This window comes from Streptopelia decaocto, assembly GCF_964273445.1.
Source record: "Streptopelia decaocto genome assembly, chromosome: 10".
Classification (NCBI taxonomy): domain Eukaryota; kingdom Metazoa; phylum Chordata; class Aves; order Columbiformes; family Columbidae; genus Streptopelia; species Streptopelia decaocto.
In genome coordinates, this window is record NC_138665.1 from 12,566,433 (window position 1) to 12,587,833 (window position 21,401).

The 21,401-nt window shown below is 52.7% G+C and overlaps 1 protein-coding gene across 4 annotated transcripts in view; it reads left to right on the forward strand.

The window, feature by feature from the left end:
* ZMYM3 (zinc finger MYM-type containing 3) overlaps nt 1-21,401 on the forward strand; it is a 31,336-nt gene that overhangs the window by 8,462 nt on the left and 1,473 nt on the right. For 2 of the 4 annotated variants that reach the window (XM_082062159.1, XM_082062158.1), the window contains exons 2-24: nt 95-991; nt 1,697-1,740; nt 2,163-2,235; nt 3,019-3,310; nt 3,729-3,906; nt 4,333-4,545; nt 5,110-5,260; nt 5,822-5,937; nt 9,395-9,481; nt 9,809-9,959; nt 10,531-10,703; nt 11,129-11,294; nt 15,004-15,062; nt 15,633-15,801; nt 16,382-16,497; nt 16,653-16,827; nt 17,352-17,498; nt 18,314-18,417; nt 18,806-18,974; nt 19,103-19,254; nt 19,691-19,805; nt 20,682-20,936; nt 21,025-21,142. In XM_082062159.1, the coding sequence (XP_081918285.1) occupies nt 109-991; nt 1,697-1,740; nt 2,163-2,235; nt 3,019-3,310; nt 3,729-3,906; nt 4,333-4,545; nt 5,110-5,260; nt 5,822-5,937; nt 9,395-9,481; nt 9,809-9,959; nt 10,531-10,703; nt 11,129-11,294; nt 15,004-15,062; nt 15,633-15,801; nt 16,382-16,497; nt 16,653-16,827; nt 17,352-17,498; nt 18,314-18,417; nt 18,806-18,974; nt 19,103-19,254; nt 19,691-19,805; nt 20,682-20,936; nt 21,025-21,142 (4,106 nt within the window). In that variant the 5' untranslated portion in view covers nt 95-108. The remainder of the gene's footprint in view (nt 1-94; nt 992-1,696; nt 1,741-2,162; nt 2,236-3,018; nt 3,311-3,728; nt 3,907-4,332; nt 4,546-5,109; nt 5,261-5,821; nt 5,938-9,394; nt 9,482-9,808; nt 9,960-10,530; nt 10,704-11,128; nt 11,295-15,003; nt 15,063-15,632; nt 15,802-16,381; nt 16,498-16,652; nt 16,828-17,351; nt 17,499-18,313; nt 18,418-18,805; nt 18,975-19,102; nt 19,255-19,690; nt 19,806-20,681; nt 20,937-21,024; nt 21,143-21,401) is intronic. The other 2 variants (XM_082062160.1, XM_082062161.1) reach the window with 2 other exon arrangements.

Below are 21,401 nucleotides of genomic sequence, written 5' to 3' on the forward strand. Positions count from 1 at the left end.
CTTGTTTCACCCACTGGTGTTCAGGAGAGTAGACAGCTCATGCACTGTGTTAGACTACTTTTCATTAACTTGCAAGTCTCTCTCTCATTTCCAGTTGCCATCTGCTAAATGGATTCCAGTGAATTTTTGGGATCTTTGGACCCCCTGTCCTTGCCTGACAAACCACTTATTGGTGATCTCCCTGCTCACATGGAGTTTGGGGAAGATCTCTTGGGCTCCCAAACAGCTTCTACCCAGGAAGTTTCAGTTCTTCAGCCCCCTGACTGGGATCAGTCCAAGCAGGTGACTGCAGATGGGGACATGGACCTTCTAGTGAAAGCAGATGGCCTGTCTGAACTAAACAAATCAAACAACCTCGTTCTAGATAAACCTAGTGTCTTGGATATGCTGGAGAAACCTGATGTCTTGGATGACTTGGATAAAACTGCTAACTTGACCGAGCTAGATAAATCAGAGGGTTTGGATGGGCTATGTAAGGCACATCCTTCCCAGAATGTGGGGGATGGACCAGTGGACTCCTCTGCCCTCTCTAGAGAAGCCCTTGTTCCAGAAACATGGAAAGAAGGGGAAGATGCACCAAAAAATGATTCTGGGGACCTAAAAGAAGACAGTGCTGCTGCTATTCCTGCACTGTCTGAGGACAATGCCCCTGAATCGCCTCAACAGCCCATTCCTGCCTCTGGGGACCTCAGCAGTGCCCCAGGCATGGAAGAAATCACAGCACAATCCTCAAGCCCACCAATGGCCCCACCACAACTTAATCTTAAACAGACAAAGAGGATGAGGCTGAAGGCACCAAGGAAAAGCTCACCCATGCAGAGGGAAGGGCTGGCAGGGGAAGCAGAGGTGGAACTGAGCCCAGACAACAGTGCTGCAGCTTTGCCCCCTGAGCCCACAGAGGAAAACCAGGCAGAAGAAGGGGATGATAGTGGGAACAACTCACTTAAAGAAAGCAGTGTACTGAAAGCACAGGAAGCCTCACCACCAGCAGGTAGGTTGCTATCTCTGCAGAACTTGTCTGTTGCTCAGGAAGTCATCCTGCTGCCCATTGCTGAAGCTGGAATCTGTTTTGCACCCCAACCTTTCCCTTTGTCTGCTGCGATGGAAGTTATCAGTGCTACTGATGGGCTAGATTTGGGGAAAGTGTCTTGCTTACAGGGAATAATGCTCTGGAAGCTGCTTCCTTAGTGCACATCAGCTCTTGCTCTGTCTTCCATAGCTTTAACTTTGATTTTCAATGCTTGTGTCAGCTAGCAGCTTCCCTGATAAAGCTGCAGCTGCGCATCAGCTTAGCTCACATTCTTCATCACTGGAGTCTTTGCTGGAACTGGGAGTCACCAGGAGAAGGTGTTTCCAATTGGCGAAGTCCCTCTGCCCAGGCTGGCCGTGCTCAGCAGATGCTCGGTCTTGGTCAGACAGTTGAAGGCAGCTGCCCAGCTTGCCTCCCCCATGCAGGGAGGTCTCCCCCATACAGGACTCCTCCCAAGCCGCGTGTTTGGATCTCTGACTACACGTGGTGGGTTTAGGAGCTTTCCTGTGTCTGATCACCACCGGAACTGTGCTTGTTAGCCAGGACTGTCTCAGACTTCATGTGCAGACTGACCCAAAGGGTGGCTGCATTTGCAGAACACCTGCCTTCTTCTGTTGGAGAAGAGCAAGATGTTAGGTGCAAGCTTCTTCTGTGCTTCTGTTCCAGGAGAAGGCCTCTCTTGGAAGGGAAGTGAGCTGCGAATGGACAAGGTGAGGAGAATGCAATCAAGTACGTATGCTACAGGAGAACAAAGGGTGGCTGGCTGTTGTCAAACTCCATGAGGAACACTGGCTGTCTTGTCGGCCCTCTTGGGAGGAGGTTGCATGCCCTCTGTGATGGGGTGATCCCTCTGCACTGCCCCTGTGCTGTTATGTGGCTTCAGTGTGTCCCTGCTACACCAAGCTGGAATGTCATTCTCATATGCCTACTTCCCTCTCTCCCCCACCTTTCCAGCTCTGGTCAGATATCCATGGAGTCTTATCTGTTTTCAGCATTATTGGGAAACCTTCAGTTGTATTTCAGATATTGGGAAAGCAAATCACAGAAGCTGGAACTCTACCGTGATCTGGGTTATTTATCCTTGGTTGTCCTAGCAGATGGTTAGCCTAAGTATTTTCTGAATGTCTTCTAGGAGCACAAAAGAAGTGAACGAACCAGAAGATCAGAAGCTGCCAGGCTCGAAACTGTGAACTCCTCTGAGAGCAGTGAGTAACTGGGGGGTCAGTGCCTGTTTTCAGCCAAGGAGCAGAGCCCGGGCCTGTTGTGGGCAGGTGGTTCATGGTGTGAGTCTGGTGGGAACTCTGGAGCTTCTGTGAAGACTTTCAGGGGCTGGTCCTTTCACCCTGCGAGTCTTCATGCTGTGGTTCTTGCCTTGCTTTCTCAGGGCACTTAGGGTGAAGGGAGGGTTGTAGTATTTTTACAGGTATGTGGGCACCAAGTAATAGGATGAGACTCTGGGATTGTTCCCAGGAAATCCATCCTCCATATCCTCAGCCAGGAACTTTCTTCCTTTGTCTCTATGGCAGCAGGCTGTCTGAAGGAAGGTTGCATTTTTTGGGATTTTCTTGCAGAAGTATGTGAAGTGTCTGTTCTTTGAGATGTGAAGGATCAGTGTGCCATTCCCGTTGGTGTGTTGCTCTTCCGTTGCCTGCCTGTGCTGGAGGCTGGTGACCCAGCTTGTTCCATTTAAGGTCTACCAGTTCTTGGAGGTTTTCAGCTGTAAATATTCACACTTTGAGCTTCTGCTCAACCTTGGCAGATCATGACTTCCTAGAGAGGAATTTACTTAAGCTCAGTTTACTTAAAGATCTCCTGAGTCATCTCCAATTCCAGTAGAGTATCTTTTAGGGGTCCCCTTACCATTCCCTGCAAACAGGTACAAAGCATGTAGGAAGGTGACCTCAGAAAGCCCCAGCATGTGTCTCATGGCAGAACTTTCTCAGTTCCTCATCAGGGTTTTCTTTGCATCTTTCTTTGCTGCTTTGCAGTTCCGGTCTCTGACGAAGACTCTGATGCAATGGTGGATGATCCCAACGATGAGGATTTTGTTCCTTTTCGTACCCGACGTTCAACTCGCATGTCTTTACGCACTCAGATGGCTCAGCGAGCTGCCCGCTCTACTGTCACCAAGATGACTTGTGCCAACTGCCGGACCCCACTGCAGAAGGGCCAAACTGCCTACCAGCGTAAAGGGCTCCCGCAGCTCTTCTGCTCCAGCTCCTGTCTCACCACCTTCTCAAAAAGACCACCTGGCAAGAAAATATGCACCTTCTGTAAAAAGTGGGTGTGCATTTCCCTTTCCTCAATGCTCCTGCACTTGTGACCCCATTCACCTACCCCACAGCCCTGCCTGCCAGCCCCCGTCCCAGTGACCCTCATGCTTCCCATTCACTCACATCACTCGTGCCCACTGCCAGCTGCTACTCCATGTCTTCCTTCACACACTGTCCATCCCATGCTCCCTACGCCCCCTTCACATTATTGCCTTTCCCTGCCTGTCCCCGGGCTCAATGCCCATATCCCAGCCTCCTCTCAAAACCACTTTCAACATGATCCATCTTCAGGCTCCACCCCTTTGGGCTGGGAGAGAAGCTGCTGTGAGACCATTCTTGCCACACCAAAAAGTCCTGTGCCATCCTGTCCCTTCACAGCAGGACTGGTGTGTCCCTGCACTAACACATCCCCTCCTGATCCTCAGGGAGATCTGGAACACCAAGGACTCTGTCGTTGCCCAGATCGGTTCAGGCAGCTCTTTCCACGAGTTCTGCACCTCTGTCTGCCTGTCCCTCTACGAGGCCCAGCAGCACAGACCAGCACCTCAGTCCGCAGATGCCTCAGACATCAGCCGCTGCAGTGTCTGCCACAAACCTGGCGAGGTAAACAAATGCTTGTCCTTCCTGTGTGCTGGATGAGGTGCTTGTGACCTGTAGCACTTGGCCATGCCTGGGACCATCACAGGGTGTTTGCCAGGTTCTCCCGTGCTGTGAGGTCTCAGCCTCTGACCTGGCTTGGGCTCCCTCCAGGTCCTTCCTTATTACAGTCCTTATTCCAGCAGAAGAAATAAGGCTTCTGCTTCTCTCCATCGTGGAGCTCATTGCTTCTTGCTCTTCCACTCTCCCAATTGCCCTGCTGACATTTGGCGAGGGAGCCCATCCCGAGTCCGCACCAGCCTTCAGTATGGCACTTGCCCGAGTTTTGGTGTGCGAGCCCGTTATCACAAGGGCTGTGGTAGCAGTGGTGTACACATGTTGGAAGGAAGCACGTGCTGGTTTTGGGGAGTGACAGTGATGATGTCTCTGCAGATCCAGCATGAGGTCAGCAATGGGAGCGTGGTTCACCGCATCTGCAGTGATGCCTGCTTTACCAAGTTCCGGGCCACCAAAGGGCTCAAAACCAACTGCTGTGATAACTGCGGACTTTACATCTACAACAAGGGCTTGCCCCTGGAGTACCTCTTCCATGAAGGCCAGCAAAAACGCTTCTGCAACTCTGCCTGTCTCAACAGTTACAAGAAGGTGTGTGGAGTCAGCTGCCTGGGGTGGGGGGTCTCTGTGGGCACACAGCTCCTTTGCTTGGCACAAGGCACATTATGCAATAGCCAATGACTTGAATCCCCTTGGCTTTTTATTGCTGACAAAACATTTAAGAGGTTGCTGTGGAGAAACTTTGAAGCAGGCAAACAGAATTTATTTATTCTGCGTGGGGCCCACCTTGTGCCTGCACACAGGTCAGGCACTCAATAAGCTGGACTGTGCAGCAACACTGGTATATGCAGTTAGCATGGGCTGGCTTTTTTTGGGTGTCTCCCGAAAGCTTGGCTGGATATGTTCCTCTGTGGCCTGAGCAGGCTTCGCTTAACTATCTTGATGGGGTTACCAAGCTCTGTATTCCTGCTAAGGTGATCTTTTTTGCTGCTGCAACCTGAACCTGCAGACTGTGAGCCTGGCTCTGGCATCACGAGGCGTTCCCTGTGGGGGAGCTGCCCCGTGGTGGATACAGCGGCAGGGTGGGATGTGAGGGTTGGACCTCGCTGGCTGTAATGGTCTCCCTGGCAGCTCTGTTCTGCTCTGTGTTTGCAGAAGAACACTCGAGTCTACCCATGCATGTGGTGCAAGACGCTGTGCAAAAACTTCGACATGCTGCCCAACATGGATCGCAGTGGCAAGATGGGCCTGTTCTGCTCCATTTGCTGCACTACCTCCCACAAAGTGAAGCAGTCGGGCTTGGTTGGTAAGAGCACCTATGTACATGGAATCGGTCACCACTCTTAACTCCTTCCTTGGCACTATTTATTGCATGTGGATGAGACTGGAAAGAAGGCACGTTGCTGGCCTGGGGAGGAGTCCAGTGAGGCAAGTGGAAGGAGATTTGGAGACAGAGGAACCCTTGCAGCATGTAGACAAATTAATATTGAGGGTTAGGGTACATTACTGTTCTTGAGAATGCAGGAAGCCATTATAGTGCCGTACTGTGCTGGCATTGCCCTTTCCATTACATGAAGTACCAGGGTGTCCAGGAATGGGTATGGTCTCTGGTGCAAGTAATGCAGCCTGTTTGCCCAAATTCCTGTAAAGCCAAGGTCACTTCCTTAAACCACTCTGCTCTCCATCTGTGTTTAACATTTCTGTCCTAGCAGAATCTGGTGCTGTTGTTTTTCTTGGTGTTCTTGTCCCTTGCTTTTTGATAATAGCTTTACAGACTGAGGATGAGTGAGTAGCTCGCATGCCATCCTCAGAATCCAGTCCCACGTCCTGTGCTGCTGCCCTCACCAATTCCTATCTGTTTCATCAGGTCCCCCTAGACCCTGCAGCTTCTGCAGAAAGAGTTTATCTGAACCCTGTTATTACAACAAGACAGACCGGGTTGTCTACCAGTTCTGCAGCCCCAGCTGCTGGACCAAATTCCAGGTACTGAAATATCCTTCGTGCTGGGCTGGGCCGTAGAGCTCATGCCTCCTTTCACACTTGGCAGAGGGTCCACCTTCCTCAAGCTCCTTAGGAAAAGTCTGTAAGAAAGTCTCTGCAGGAGCACAAGAGTTGCAGTGACTGTAGTTGCCAATAACTCAGTCTTGGCCCTGTCTCCCCCTTCCTCCATTGGGATGAGATGAGCTGTAGTTCTCTCCTGTCTTATCAGGTTGTGCCCAGCGGGAGTGCAGTGCAGAGCTGTGCTGCTTGAGTGGTTTGGGAGGTAGTGGCCTTACAAGGGCACAAGCAAAAGCACAAGTAAGGTAGCAAAGCACAGTGGGCACCTGCTAGTGGGGTTGAAAGGGGCACAGCTGCCCTCTGAACCAGGCATCACCAAAGAGCGTAAGTCTTCTAGAATGTGTTGTCTAAAAATGTGCAACCAGCAGGCCTGGATACCTCATGTTTAATAATGCTCAAAGAATTGACTGGAGGTTTTTAATCTTCTGATGTTAAGTTTCAGCATATGTGAAATGTTTGGAGTATTCAAAGGCAACTGGAAGAATGTTAGTTTTGTACAGTTGTCAAAGAACAAAGCAACAGCCAGGAAGACCTGGGAAACTTGGGCCAGGACATGGCTTGGACAACTGAGAAAGAGAATCTAGAGGTAGAGAGTTAGTTTCTAGCAGCTGCAGCATTTGGGTTTGGAGTTTGTTTTTTTTCTTATGGTTTTTGTATTGGTTGTTGACTGGTTTTTTTTTTGGGTGGTGTGTGTTTGTTTGGGTTTATTTGTTTTAATCCTTGATGTAATCCTTCACTGAGATCACAAATGATGTTGGTATGGTAGCTGTAGAGTTCATAAGACTTGAACCATAGAATCATAGAGTAGTTTGGGTTGGAAAGGACCTTTAAAGCTCATCTAGTCCAACCCCCTGCCATGAACAGGGACATCTTCAACCAGATCAGGTTGCTCAGAGCCCTGTCCAGCCTGGCCTGGGTTGTCACCAGGGATGGGGCATCCACCACCTCTCTGGGCAACCTGGGCCAGTGTCTCACCACCCTCATTGTAAAAAAATTATTCCTTACATCTAGTCTAAATTTACTGTCTTTTTAGTTTAAAACCATTGCCCTTTGCCTTATTGCAACAAGTCCTACTAAAAAGTCTGTCCCCATCTTTCTTATAGGTCCCCTTTAGGTACTGAAAGGCTCCAATAAGATGTCCCCATAGCCTTCTCCAGGCTGAACAACCCCAACTCTCTCAGCCTGTCCTCCCAGCAGAGCTGTTCCAGCCTTTTCATCATTTTTGTGGCCTTCTCTAGCCCCTCTCCAACAGGTCCATGTCTGCCCTGTACTGAGGGTTTCAGAGCTGGACACAGGATTCCAGGTGGGCTCTCACCAGAGTGGAGCAGAGGAGCAGAATCACTTCCCTTGACCTGCTGGCCATACATCTTTTTATGCAGCCCAAGATACGATTTGCCTCTGGGCTGCAAGTGCACATTGCTGGCTCATGTCCAGTTTTTAATCCACCAGTACCCTCAAGTCTTTCTCCACAGGGCTGTTCTCAGTCCCTTCGTCCCCAGCCTGTATTGGTACTGGGGTTGCCCTGATCCAGGTGCAGGACCTTGCACTTGGCCTTGTTGAACCTCATGAGGCTTATTTGCATGGGGCCACTTCTCAGGCTTGTCCAGGTCCATCTGGATGACATCCTGTCCCTCAGGCGTGTCAACCACACCACTGAGCTTGCTGTCATCAGCAGATTTGCTGAGAGTGCACTCAATCCCACTGTCTGTGTCATTGGTGAAGATACTAAACAGTACAGGTCCCAATATGAACCCCTGAGGGTCACCGTTTGTCACTGATCTCCATCTGGACGTTGAGCCATTGACCACTACCCTCTGGATGTGACCATCCAACTAATTCTTCATCTACCAAATGGTCCACCCATCAAATCATTATTTCTCCAATTTAGAGAGAACAATGTTGTGAGGGACCATGTCAAAGGCCTTACATAAGTCCAGACAGATGGCATCCGTAGCCCTTCCTTTGTCCAGTGATGTAGTGATGTGGAGGCCACTAGCTTGGTCAGGCAAGACTTGCCCTTGGTGAAAACGTGCTGGCTGTCCTGAATCACCTCCCTGTCCTCCATGAGCCTTAGCACAGCTTTTGGGAGGATCTGTCCCATGATCTTCCCAGGCACAGAGATGAGGCTGACAGGCCAGTAGTTCCCGGGCTTTTTCTTTCTACCCTTTTTAAAAATTGGTGCGATATTTGCCTTTTTCCAGTATGTATCCTGGATTAAGAACTGTCTTGCTGGCAGATCTCAGAACACACTTGTCAAAGAAAAAACACTGAAGAGAGTGTTTCAAGATGACTTCTTGGGGATTGGTATTAAGCCCAAGGAGTTTAACGTCTTCATCAGTCATCTGACAATAAAGTCAAAGTAAGCATGATAAAATTTTGCAGATGAAACAAAAACTGGTGAAGTGTTAACTCCTACTGAGGTCAGCGTGGTCACAGAAAGCAAAGCAATGGGATTGCTTGACAAGGCTGGCTTCTCTTAGCATGTGCTGAAACACAGTTTAGTGCAAGATCCTGTATCAGCCTTACTCAAGTAGCATGGGAATGTAAGTCCTGGGAAAGTAAGGATTTTGAAAAGGCCCTGGGATTACAGCAGATAAGCCATTCAGTATGAGCGTCTCAGTTTACATCCACAGAGGAAAGGATTAATTAAGTTGTTGCAAGTACAAGCAGAGGAACAAGGCGTTAAAGTTTGGGGGATAGGGAGCAAAGGAGCTACCTAGAATGGTGCACAGATGAGAAGGATGTTCATCTGGTATCCCCTTTATTTTCTATATTGAAGAAAAATTGGAAGTGTGCTGAAAAAAGACTGAAAAATCACATTTGGTCTTGAAAAATGCATGTACTGAAGCACTCACAGAGCACCTTACCTGAGGTTATCAGAAAGAAAACCAGGAAGATGACTTGATTAATAAATATATCATTGTGGACAAGACACCAAGTGCTAAATGCCTGTTTAATCTAGCAGAAGAAGGTGGGATGAGAGCGGCTTCTTGAATTCTGAAGTTGCATTACCTTGAAAACAGAAACCAGGCACCTGTGTTTCAAGATCTTTTAGATAAATTCCCAGAAGAGGTAGTGGAGCCCCACATCTCTTAACGTTTTCAAATCCAGAGGGGTGGCAGCTTGAAAGCTTGCCTTCCTGAGAAGAGCTGGACCCAGTACACTGGAAGCCAAGTGAAATTGCTCAAGAATCTGCTCTCCTGGAGCTTGAGAACATGATCTTGGTGGACTGTGAATCACTGACAGTGGCAGCGAGCGCAGGTCTGAGCAGGGGCAGATGGACCGTGAGGGGTGGCGGAGGCAGGAGGAGGCGGCAGCGTGAAGTGAGTGCTCGCTGCCCTCCGCGTGCCTCTCCCTCCATGAGCTTCTCTGTCTCCTGCAGCGCACCAGCCCAGAAGGTGGGATCCACCTCAGCTGCCATTACTGCCACAGTCTTTTCAGCGGGAAGCCGGAGATCCTAGACTGGCAGGTGAGGACTTTCCCCAGGGAGATGTTGAGGTGGAGGCCAACCCCCATGAGGACTGCAGGGCTCCTTCCCCTTCCTGCTCAACACAGAGCTCCTGTGCCAGTGCTCGGAATGCCTTAGCTGCAGAGACGCGCCTGGAGACCCTGCGCTGAGTGCTGCTCTCCTGATGCTCAGCAGGATGTCAGAAGGGCAGCAGGAGACCACTTCTGCCAGACCCTGTGCCAGGAGAGCTGGGGACTTGGCTCAGCCCCATAGTCTTGCTCTTGCTTCCCTGAGAAGCCTGGGGACCTCCTGGCAGCCTGGCTGACGCGGTGGCGGTCTCTTTGGCAGGACAAGGTGTATCAGTTCTGCTGCAAGGACTGCTGTGAGGACTTTAAGCGGCTGCATGGGGTGGTGTCTCAGTGTGAGCACTGCAAGCAGGAGAAGCTGCTGCACGAGAAGATCCGCTTCTCTGGAGTGGAGAAGAACTTCTGCAGCGAAGGTACTTGGGGAAGGCACGGGAGAGGCAGAGCCCCCATGCTGGGGGATGAGAAGAGAGCATGGAGAGGAACAGAGGGGAGACTGACTTAGCCAGGCCCTGGGGCGAGAGCCTTGCCATGAAGTGAAGGGAGGACTGTCGTGGGGATGGCTTGCTGTCCAGCCAGGCCCTAGGGCAAGATCTTTACCATTCGTTGTGTCCTTGGGGAGGGCTTTCTCACAGCTTTTCTCTCTCTGGGGGCTGGGGAGACAGCAGGTGGCAGCTCCGCTCCTCCTGTCATCATGCACTTCTACGCTCTTGCGTCTGGGCTGGCCTGACCTGGCCTTGCCCTGCCTGCTGGGTTCCTGCACACAGGAGGTTGGAGTCAGACTCTTCCTAGAAGCATGGAGGTGAGAGATGGCAAGTCCCCATGAGGTCCCATCTTATCCCAGCCCCAGGGGCCAGTGCTGGATTGTTCCCTACAGTGTGTTGCGTGTGCTCTGTTGTCTCCGCAGACCTGGATTCTGGTCATGTTTGGGTCAGGGAGGCCCCCAGTTCATCCTGGGAAGGTTTCACTCCTATTGTTTCTCCGCAGGGTGTGTGCTTCTTTACAAACAGGATTTCACCAAGAACCTGGGCCTGTGCTGCATCACCTGCACCTACTGTTCTCAGACCTGCCAGCGGGCGGTCACCGAGCAGCTGGAGGGCAGCACCTGGGACTTCTGTAGTGAAGACTGCAAAAGCAAATACTTGCTCTGGTACTTCAAGGTCAGTATTGGCACTGGCAGCTTGTGCTAAGTGCTGTGGTGGGCACAGCACCCAGATAAAAGTGGGCATTGCACTGAGGAAGCTCGCACTGCTGGAGTCTGGCTGGCACTGCTGCGGAGAACCTGGCACTGCTGGAGTCCTGCCTGGCAATGACGGGACACTGCTACGGGGAAGCTCACGTAGCTGGAGTCCCCAGCTGATCCTGCCAGAGCACTGCACTGAGGAAGCTCACAGTGCTGGATCCGTGGCTAGTGTTGCCGTGAGAAGTTCGCACCGCTGGAGTCCCCGGCTGGCACTGGCAGGGCACTGCTGTGGGGAAGCTCACAGCACCTTGCTCTGTGCACCTTTCACTGGAGAGTTGTGTTGCACTCGGAGGGGGTGTGGTTAGTTACTCCTTGTTTCTCTCCTGCTGATGCGGGCTTTAGGCAGCTCGGTGCCATGCCTGCAAGCGTCAGGGGAAGCTGCTGGAAACCATCCACTGGCGGGGGCAAATCAAACACTTCTGCAACCAGCAGTGTCTGCTGCGATTTTACAATCAACAGAACCAGCCCAACCTGGACACGCAGAAGGGCCCCGAGAGCCTGCTGAACAGTGAGTAGGAGGGAGGGAGGGGACCTGCATAGCTCAGTGTGAGAGACACAGGGAAGACTGAACAGCGAGGGGTGGAAGCTTCCTGCCCGGGACTGAATGAGACGCTAGGGAACAATCCTGCACTGGCCCTTGGGGGGGAAAGGACGGAGTGGGACCTAATGGGGCTTCTCCATCTCTAACGTCTATGGTTCTATGACACACAGGGCCCAGACGGGAGGAGCCGGTGCCAGCGTGCTGCCTGTAGCTCACACTCTTAGCGAGGATACTCAGGGATTTAACATCCTCATGTTGCCAGCGGAGAGCTCGATTTGCAGGGTTAGGGGACAGCGTGGTTTGGCATGATAATCCACCTGCAGCCTCACACCACCTCCGAGCTGTGACCTTCTCAGATCTCATAAGATAATCAGGATTGGGCCAGGTCAGTGCTTGGATGGGAAACATTCAAGGAAAACACAGGGTGCTGCAGGACGTGGTGCTGGTGATGCTGTAGGTGGGCTCTCCTCAGCCAGAGCTGAACCTAGAACAATCCTGAGGGAGTGCTGAGCTGCTGGAGGCACTGTGTCTTACCATGTTAGATTGGAGTCCTACCACTTACCCAAAGATCGCTGCAGCTTTGGGAGTTGCCAACCCCGTGTCCCGGATAACCCCGTTCTGCAACCATGAAGTTCCAGCTGGAGAGGAGATTTTCACTGCCTGTTGCCCCATTTCATATAAGTTGCCAGTTGCTTCTGGAAGATTGCAAAGTGCTTTGGGATCCCTCAGGACGGAAGGTGCTCATAGTGACAGTGACAAGACATCACTTGACCCTCGGACACTCATGTAGTCTCATTCTGCTTGGTCTTTCATAGGCCACGATCTTCCAGGTAATCTGTGTGATCTAGTTAAAATGCCTCCAGATTATGGTGGGACTTACTTTGGTGCATCAAGCTTCAACAGATACCTGCATCGCAGGCTCAGGGCTTTGCTGCCCTTCCTGGGATTTCACGAGGTGTAAAACCCTGACCAGGGTGTGCCAAGGAGGTGAAACCAAGGCAAGGACCTTCCCGTGAGAGACCTCGTCCTCCATCTCCACACTTCCTTGTTCCTTTCCTGACAGCAATGGGCCAATTGCAAGACAGGGGAAGCCCTCGATGTCACTGCTGCTTAGGCAGCAAAGCAGAACTGCTCTGCCAGAAGCAGCAGGTTCCCCCAGCTTGGGGATCCCCAACCTGCCTCCAAGATCTGTGCTCTGTAAAAGGCCGTGTGAGGTGATGGCTCAAGTGGCAACACATTGGAGTGACCTGGATGAGGAACTGTCGGTTTCTGCTGGCACAAGGGTGCCTGGGGGAGTCTGCTTGGTGGGGCACAGACTGTCGTGCTTCCCAAGGGAGGAAGAAGTATTAAACTTGCTGGTTCCTGTAGCTCACCAAGTGATTCCACAGCCCTAGCCATGCTGTTCGTTTGTCCTCTGCCTTCAAGGCATCTTGCTTCTGAAGGACTAGTAACACTGCTTTTGGGACACAGGCACAGCGAGCAAGCTCTCCCTGCAGAGGGAAGCATGTTTCACACCATTTGCCTATTATCTCCTTGGAGCCATGAACCACAAGACTGAGAAGTACCTTTTCCACCACCGACAACCATGAGAGTCTGAGCCCCGCCCAGCATCTCTGGAGGCCCCCAAGAACTTTGCCATTTGGCACATGGGCCATAACCCTTCACCATGCCACAGCTGCCCCTCCATGCACCCTGGGAGGCAGAGGACTGTGAGGGCAGCCAAGAAAAAGCCTATCAGCAGTGGTGAACACTCGGCTGAGTGCCAGCTCCAGGCTGCCCCAGCAGCTGCCATGCTTGGTGAATGCCACTGGTGACACTGGGCCCTCTGTGTGTTCTGGCACAGCTGTGGGCAGTCTGGTCCCAGGGCTGTGGGGTGCTGCTCACCTTGCATGGGAAGGGTGCTGGAGCCAGGGCCGTGTGGTCACACAAAGCTTTCCAGCCCAGCGTGCTGTGCAGGAGATTTTGGGAGGAACATTGCATGGTGAGGAACAGCTTCTGCCTGGTCCAGCCAGGGTCTTCTGTGGACCTGGCAGCTGTGTTGCCAGCTCACAAGGGGCTGTCTGGATTTTGGGCCTCTCTTGGGCAGAGATGCTGACTACTTGCTGCTTCTCTTGCAGCCAGTGGTTGCCTAAACCCATTAATTCCTGCGACCCAGTAGGTGCTGCCAAATTGGTGATTTTGAGGGTGCTTGCTGATGATAAAAGGGGCCGTTCCTTTGCTGGAAACAGCCTGTGTCTTGAGGGATTGAGGAGCTTCTACCACAGAACTGTGCCCAAAGTCTTCCAAGGGGAACTGGGTCTGCGTGGGGCCATCCAACTGGAGAGGACAGACGGCCAGAAGTCCTGGTTGCCAGCAATGCCTTCACAGCTCCTTGCTGGTGCTGGGTTGAAAGTACAGAATAAGCTGCAGCTTGCCTGGAAGCCTGGACATGTAACACGTGGAGCTTTGTGGCAGGAGAGTGTTTTTTTTCCCTTAGTCCTAAATCACTGCCCGTGGGGCAATCAACTTTACTTTTGATTCTGCTGCAGCAGCAATTCTGCTCATACTCCATAGCTTGTTTTTTCTCATTCAAGCCACTAATGTCTCCCACTTAGACCTGCTGCCCATCCACTTCAGGCTGGTCAGGGGGAGTTCTTGGATTCATTAAGACCGTTGCAGATCCTATGGCTGAATGCTCAGCTGTAGGCTAGGGAGCTTCCTCCGACTGGAGCTTGCCTGTCCTGCTGTCAGCAAGTAGACCCTGCTGGGCCTCCAGCTGCTCCAGAGCTGTCCTCTGTTTCCTTGGGACAGAGGAAATCTGCAGTGTGAATGCCCATGTGTTGGTTCTTTGGGTGTCTGAGTCATTCCTGGAGAGCCCATCTGTATGTAGGAGGTGCCAATGGACCCGCCACTCCCTTTGGGTGCGGAGACCTGCTGCTGTCCTTGCAGGTCTCTCCTTCGTGCATGGCCCACGGTTAGTCAGTGTTGCAGAAGGCAGTTCTTCTGAGCCACACAGGTGACCTGGGCTCACAGGAGACTTGGATGGAGGTGCTCTTTTAGCTCGTCAGCCTTTGAGATGGGTGCAGGTTCTCTGCAGTGCAAATGGGCTGGATTTATCATCCAAACTGGGATGGTGATGTCACCACCTGCGACAAGTATCTGCCACACGTGCCTCTGACCTGCAGATGATCCCCTTTTTCTTTAGGGGAGTGGACTGCATCCCTAGGGCTGGGGCAAAGCTGTCTCTCTGCTTTCTGGCATATCTTGTAACGCTACTGCTAGCTCTGTCACCTTCTTCCTAGGGATCTCGAAGCACTTTGCCAAGATATTTGTAGCAGGGAGATGGAGGCACAGGGAGGGGCCATGGCTCGGTACAGCAAGCCAATAGGCAGAGCTGGGAATAGAGCCCTGGATTCCTCTCTCTACAAGAGGCTGGGATTTCTCCTGACCTGCTGTGATGGGGATGGGGTGGACTGCAAGGGAGCACAAAATGACGTGGGAATGAGTTCATTTTGGAGCTGTGTCTTCTGGGCTGCTAGGGCTAGAGGTTGTGGAAACATTAACTGTTCCTGGAGCGGCCAGGAGCAGTTTCTGGGGAGCCTGTCTCTGCCCTCTGGCTGCTGCCACCTCCAGTCCCAGCAGTGGGACCTGTTGGCCCAGGAGCTCTTGAACTTAGGGTCATTGCTTTCTCTTACAGGTCAGACTTCAGAGCCAAAACCACCTGCCCCTTCCTCACAGAAGACAGAGACTAACATGGTAAGGCCTGTTGGAGGTAAGAGTTTGCAAGACAGCACAAAAGGACTGTCCCCAAAGAGAGGACAGATCTGCCATTGCTCAGGGAGATTTCATTCTTCTACAGCCTATGCGTTCTAAGATGTGTGGCTAGTGAGAGCTGATAAGAGCTGCTGGGGTGGGCAGCATCAGCATCTCTCCTGCAAGGGGGAAGAATAACAATTCCCCAGGAACTGGTGATGGGCTCCAGAACAGCCTGTCCCTGTGGCATTGTGGCTCTGTGCATGGTGCTCCCCTGTGCATGGGTATAGTCACTGTCTCGCCATGTTCCTTGCTGCCCCGTGAGACAGGAGTGACCTGTCCAGCCTCTCTGCTGCCTGCTGCAAAGGTGCCACACAGGCTTGCTGCCTGTCATGAGCAGCTTGACAGTCCTTAGACTGGATCTTACTTTGGAAGCATCCCAGCATGTGTGTGTTTTGGGGACTGCCGGGCTCCAGGAGGTGCTTTGGGAGTCTCCCCAGCTGTACCTGTGTTTGGGGAGAGGTGGTGCTGCCTGAGGTGGACACCAACCTGCTGCTTTCTGTGTTTCCTCAGCTGTCAGCAAAGACCTCCTCAGCCCAGGTGTCTCCAGCTGCGCCGCCTCCCCCTCCTCCTCCCGTTCCTGCCACCCCTCGGAAAAACAAAGCTGCCATGTGTAAACCACTGATGCAGAACCGGGGCGTTTCCTGCAAGATAGAAATGAAGTCCAAAGGGTGTCAGACAGGTAGGAAAACAAGACAGGGTTTCAGGGGCATTTTGGAAAGGCCAGTGGCACATGCCTGCTCCAGACTAAATGTGAATCCAGCTTGAAATGCTGTACAGAGCAGCCAGGTGTTTGGCACCGTGCGGAGGAGTCGCAGAGCAGTGCAGGGCTGCAGGTGGGGAGTCCATTTCCATCAGCAGCAGAAGGAGAGACACAGAGAGCACTGCAGCATGATCCCACCTCTTGTGGGACAGCTCCTGTTCCTCTGGAGCTCGTCAGCTTGTCTGAAGGACCATCTGCTGAGCAAGTTCCATTGTGTAGCTCTTGTCTGGCATGTGTGTGTGGTCTCCAGCATATGCAAGACGACTAGACCTCTCAAGTGGGGCCACTTAAGAGCAGAGCTTGCACCTCTGGCTGAGGCATACCTCTCTTGTTGGAGGGCTGCTTGGCTTGCTGCTGCTCCAGCTCTGCCCACAAGTCACAGAAGCTGGTGGCTGGAGTGGTCATGGCGTTGGATGGCCAGGGGCATGGCCATGCGCAGTGGGGCTGAGTGGAGGAGCTGCTGGGAGCGAGCTCACTGACATACTTTTGCTCTTGTCAGAGGCTGAATGGAAGCCCCAGGTGATTGTGTTGCCAATCCCCGTCCCGATCTTCGTACCCGTGCCTATGCATATGTACTGCCAGAAAGTACCTGTGCCTTTCTCCATGCCTGTCCCGGTAAGCAACACACTCCACCTGCTCATGTTTTCTCACTGGCTCAATCCTGCCTTGCTGCAGCCTCCCTACTTCTCTGTTCATCCCCTTCTCCTGCCTTTGCTTTGGTGTTAGTCGGCTGAGTGTCAGTTTTCTACTTGGTGTGCTGCTGTCAACAGGTGCCTGTGCCAATGTTCCTGCCCACCACACTGGAGAGCACAGATAAGATTGTGGAGACCATTGAGGAGCTGAAGGTGAAGATCCCCTCCAATCCCCTGGAGGCTGACATCCTGGCCATGGCTGAGATGATTGCAGAGGCTGAGGAACTGGACAAGGCCTCCTCAGACCTGTGTGGTAGGTTCTGCCATGGCTTGGTCTGGCTGAACAGCTGGGATCATGTGGGGTTTGCCAACTTTTGGAGTTAGAGCATCTGCCTGGATCGCAGTTCCCCCAAAGCCTTTGGAAAGGCAGCAGAGAAGAGAAAGTCCTCAGCTTCTGCTGAGGAGGTACCAGGAGGGAAGAGCTGCAGCAGGGAGCAGTGTCTGCCACTGTTGCTTTTGGGGGTGCCAGTCTTGTGGCACATGTGCAGCACTCTTAGGTTATTCAGGTGACCATAAAATTATCAGCCCTAACCTCGCAGGTCTTTTTACTTGGGGCCTGCTTTTCTCAAGCTCCGGTGACAAGGGCTGTGGCTGGGGAGAGGGCAAGTGTCCAATATCTTGATGTCCAGGGAAAGCTGGGCAGCACAGATGCTGTGGTGCTCCTCTGAGCACAGGACTGTGCTGCAGGGAGCCTGACTTCATTTCCTAGCTGTCACAGGATAAACAGACAAAAGACTTTATTGGAAGCTGGGTTTATGATCCACTTTTGTGTTGCAGACCTGGTGAGTAACCAGAGTGCAGAGGGTCTCCTGGAGGACTGCGATCTCTTTGGGCCAGCACGGGACGATGTGTTGGCTATGGCTGTAAAGATGGCAAATGTCCTCGATGAGCCGGGCCAGGACCTGGAGGCTGACTTCCCTAAGAGTAAGAGCTGGGTGAACTAGGTGTGCAGGGCTGCTCCTGCTGCTGCAGGGTTCTCCCGCTGCCCACAGCCAGCTGTTGCCAGCAACATTAAGAACTGTGTTACTTACCTCCCCATGCCCTTGGAGTGACCAGGCTTGAGGCTGGGAACTGAGAGTTGCAGAAAACTGCTGGCAGCAGGGGTGAGGAGATCACCTGTTTTAAAGGGGTCTGTGTTTGTCTAGAGTAACTGACCTCTGGCAAACATAGGTCTGCAGAGAAGAGGGAATAAGGAGCTGATTTTAGCAGCACAAAGAGCAGGGCAGCAGCACTGATGTGCTTATAGATGATGATTCCAGAGGATCCAGCAAGGCAAGAGAGAGACCTTGACAGGGCATGACATGCTGGGAGATGGCAGAATCACTGAGTGTCCATTAGTGGACAGAAGGTGGGAGAAGAGGCAGAGACTTACAGGAGCCCAGCAGTGCTGAGGCAAGATGCTGACAGCAAAGGATGGAGAATGGGGATACCTGTGCCAGGCTGTCCCTAGAGCTGGCCTGGCACAAGGGGATGAGGAATGTACCTCAGGTTTAAAAAACAAACAAAAAACTATCAGAGAGGAGAGTGTGGGGCTCTGGTTAGTCTCAGAAAGCTCAGCATCATCAGCCAGAGCTGTATTTCTGAAGCTGGGCTGTGGCTAAAAGTTCATGCCAGGCAGCAGTAGATGTTGTGAAGTGCTGGGCTGCATATTAATCTTCATCTTGCTGTAAGAACCAGCCCAGCACATGGGACAGGATGAGAAATCTCAGCTGAGCCCTTCTGTCTGTGCTTCCTTTCAGACCCTCTTGACATCAACCCCAGTGTGGACTTCCTCTTTGACTGTGGGCTGGTGGGACCAGATGATGTGTCCACAGAGCAAGATCTGCCTCGTGCTGTCCGAAAGGTGAGCTCTCTGTGGCTGCTGCCTGCTTAAAGCTCTTTGGGTTTGGAGTGGGAGCTGCTGTCTGGGATGTGCGAGGTGAAGTGTGCCAGAGGCTTTGGTGTGCTGGGGGGAGGTTGTGCCCTCCCCCTTCAGGGCATGTCTGGCCTGTGGGACACTCCTTGAATGAAAATACTTGCCTGTCACTTTGGAGGAGCTTTGAATGCCACAGGTCATGTGAGAGCTGTCCTCTTTCCTGCCTGTGGTCCTCAGAACTGATGGGCCTTGTTGGCTTGGCTGGCGTGGGCACAGACACGCTGAGAGGGAGCTGACAGTCAGCAGGTCTGTGTGCTGGCCAGGACTTGCATCTGTCCCAGGTAGGTGCCCGGGCTCACAGCACACCTCTCTGCAGGGGCAGAAGCGCCTGGTGCTCTCTGAAAGCTGTTCCCGAGACTCAGTGAGCAGCCAGCCCAGCTGCACAGTGCTGAACTACTCGTATGGTGTGAACGCCTGGAAGTCCTGGGTGCAAGCCAAGTACGCAGGGGGAGAAACCAGCAAGGGAGAGGAGCTACGCTTCGGCCGTAAGTGCCCTGTCTGGATGGGGCGGAATAGCAGAAACCACGCAGAAGCTGGGTACCAGGGTGTTGAGGTGTGCCTGGCCTTGCAGGCTGTTGGCTGTTGTCTGAGGCTGCCGTGCTTGTCTCCACAGCCAAGCCCATGAGGATCAAGGAAGATATCTTGGCCTGCACAGCAGCTGAGCTCAACTATGGCCTGGCCCAGTTCGTCAAGGAGATAACACGGCCCAACGGGGAGCGCTATGAACCGGACAGCATCTATTACCTCTGCCTTGGCATCCAGCAGGTGAGGGAGGACTTGCTGCCTTCAAGTCCCCCACAGCCAGACCTGAGGCTCAGATCTGTTGAGGGGAACTTGTACCCTTTATTCTGCCTTCTGGGGACCCAGAGAGACTCACTGGACTCTCCTTCAGTGCCTCACCCCAGGACATCAGCCCACCTGGTCTGATCTTTGTTCTCAAGCCCAGTGGGTAGGGTGGCAGCTATTCCCCAGCCTTATACCCTTCCTGCACATCCTTGAGGAGGGCTGGGAGATCTCCCCAAACTCAGTCCAGTTCTTCAGCAACAAGTCTGCTTTGTCATGCCCTGGGGTTTTCCTCACAGCTCCCAGAAGTGGCTGATTTTAGGAGGGTGCTCTGCCTCTGTGCCCTGGGCTCTCAGGGGAGGGTTTGCATTCCAGGTGCTGCCATGTCTCTCTTGACTGTGTGTTCTGTCCTTTCTAGTACCTGCTCGAGAACAATCGTATGGTGAATATATTTACAGACCTTTACTACCTGACCTTCGTGCAGGAGCTGAACAAGTCCCTGAGCGGCTGGCAACCCACAATCTTACCAAATAGTATGTGTCTCCAGAGTACCCTCAGTCACGACATGTACCCAGTTTGTGCTTCTAGCCTTGGATCCTCCGGTCTGATTGTGCTCCCCCAGCCTCAGCCCTCTTCCTTGGCACAGGCAGCACAGTCCCACTGTGTCTTTGGGTCGTACTGACCCATACTGACAGTGGAGCCAGCCTGGTTTACACCTCAGCAGCTTCTGTTGCCCAGAGTCTAGGTAATGGGGAGCAGAGCACAGCTGCTTTGTGCCCTGGGACAGTTTGAATCTTTATATCACTTCAGTCATGTTTCTGCCATTTGTCAAAGAGGATACCAAGCTGGGAGGCACACTGGGAACACAAAGGCATGGGCCAGCACATGGGCAAGCCCTGCACGCTTGAGCTAAGTGTTGGCCAGGGTTACTGTGCTGCTGCCTTGTGAGTGGACTAACTTAGGGTTCTGCAGAGGCTTTTCGTGATGCTGTGATCTGGGCTGCTTTCCCTGCTGTGTCTTGTCAGGGATTAGTTCACAGATCCAGCCTCCCCTCTGCATGTTGGCTGTCCCAGGCAGAAGCATTCGGCTCCAGACCTGTGTGTCTAGGCAGGAGCTGGCTGTGTCTGTCCTGCCTGCCACTTCTCCATCTCAGGCTGTGTGGTGGAGCACTGACCTGGAGTACCCTTCGTGTCCATCTGTATGGTTGGGCAGTTAGGATTGACTCGGGTTCTGGCCCGTGGTTTGGTTGTTCTCTGGGGTGGCTGGTGACTGGCTCTGGAGAAGTAACCTCATGGAAAAGTGGATGTCGTGAAGCATCTGTCTTTTGCAGTGAGCTTGCCCAGGCAGGGTGAAGAGATTGCCACAGGGCCACCGTTGACGTGACCTGGTTCTTCCTCTGTGTGTTGCAGACACAGTTTTCTCACGCGTCGAGGAGGAGCACCTGTGGGAGTGCAAGCAGCTGGGTGTTTACTCACCCTTTGTGCTCCTCAACACCCTCATGTTCTTCAACACCAAGTTCTTTGGGCTGCAAACAGCAGAGGAGCACATGCAACTCTCCTTCACCAATGTGGTGCGCCAGTCCCGCAAGTGCACTACAGCCCGTGGCACGACAAAGGTGGTGAGCATCCGCTACTATGCTCCTGCCAAGCAGAAGAAAGGCCGAGGTAGGATATGATGGAGCATCTCACTGTCCCTCCCACTGCCTTCCCTGTGAGGTCCCAGCCATGACACTGCTCTGTCCCCACTCTGCAGATGGTGGCTCTGGAAAGCGGAAGCGTGAGGAAGAGGTACCGATGCTGGAGCAGCGGGAGAACAGGATGAACCCACTCCGATGCCCAGTCAAGTTCTATGAGTTTTATCTCTCCAAATGGTGAGGCTTTCTCTGGAGAAGGGGCATGAGCCATTTTGAGGCCACCTCTCAGTTTTGGTGGGACTCTGTGAGGTGGCTGCTGCTCTCCAAACATTTTGTACTTGAGTGTGAAGCCTTGTGCAGGGTCTGTGCTGCTCATATAAGCCATGTTTGAGAGTGCTTCTCTCTAGCCCCTTCCACTACTTGCGTCTCTCCAGACAGGCAGGAATGTGCAGTATGAGCCCTGGTGCTTGGCTGGTTGATCCTGAGAGACGAGCTG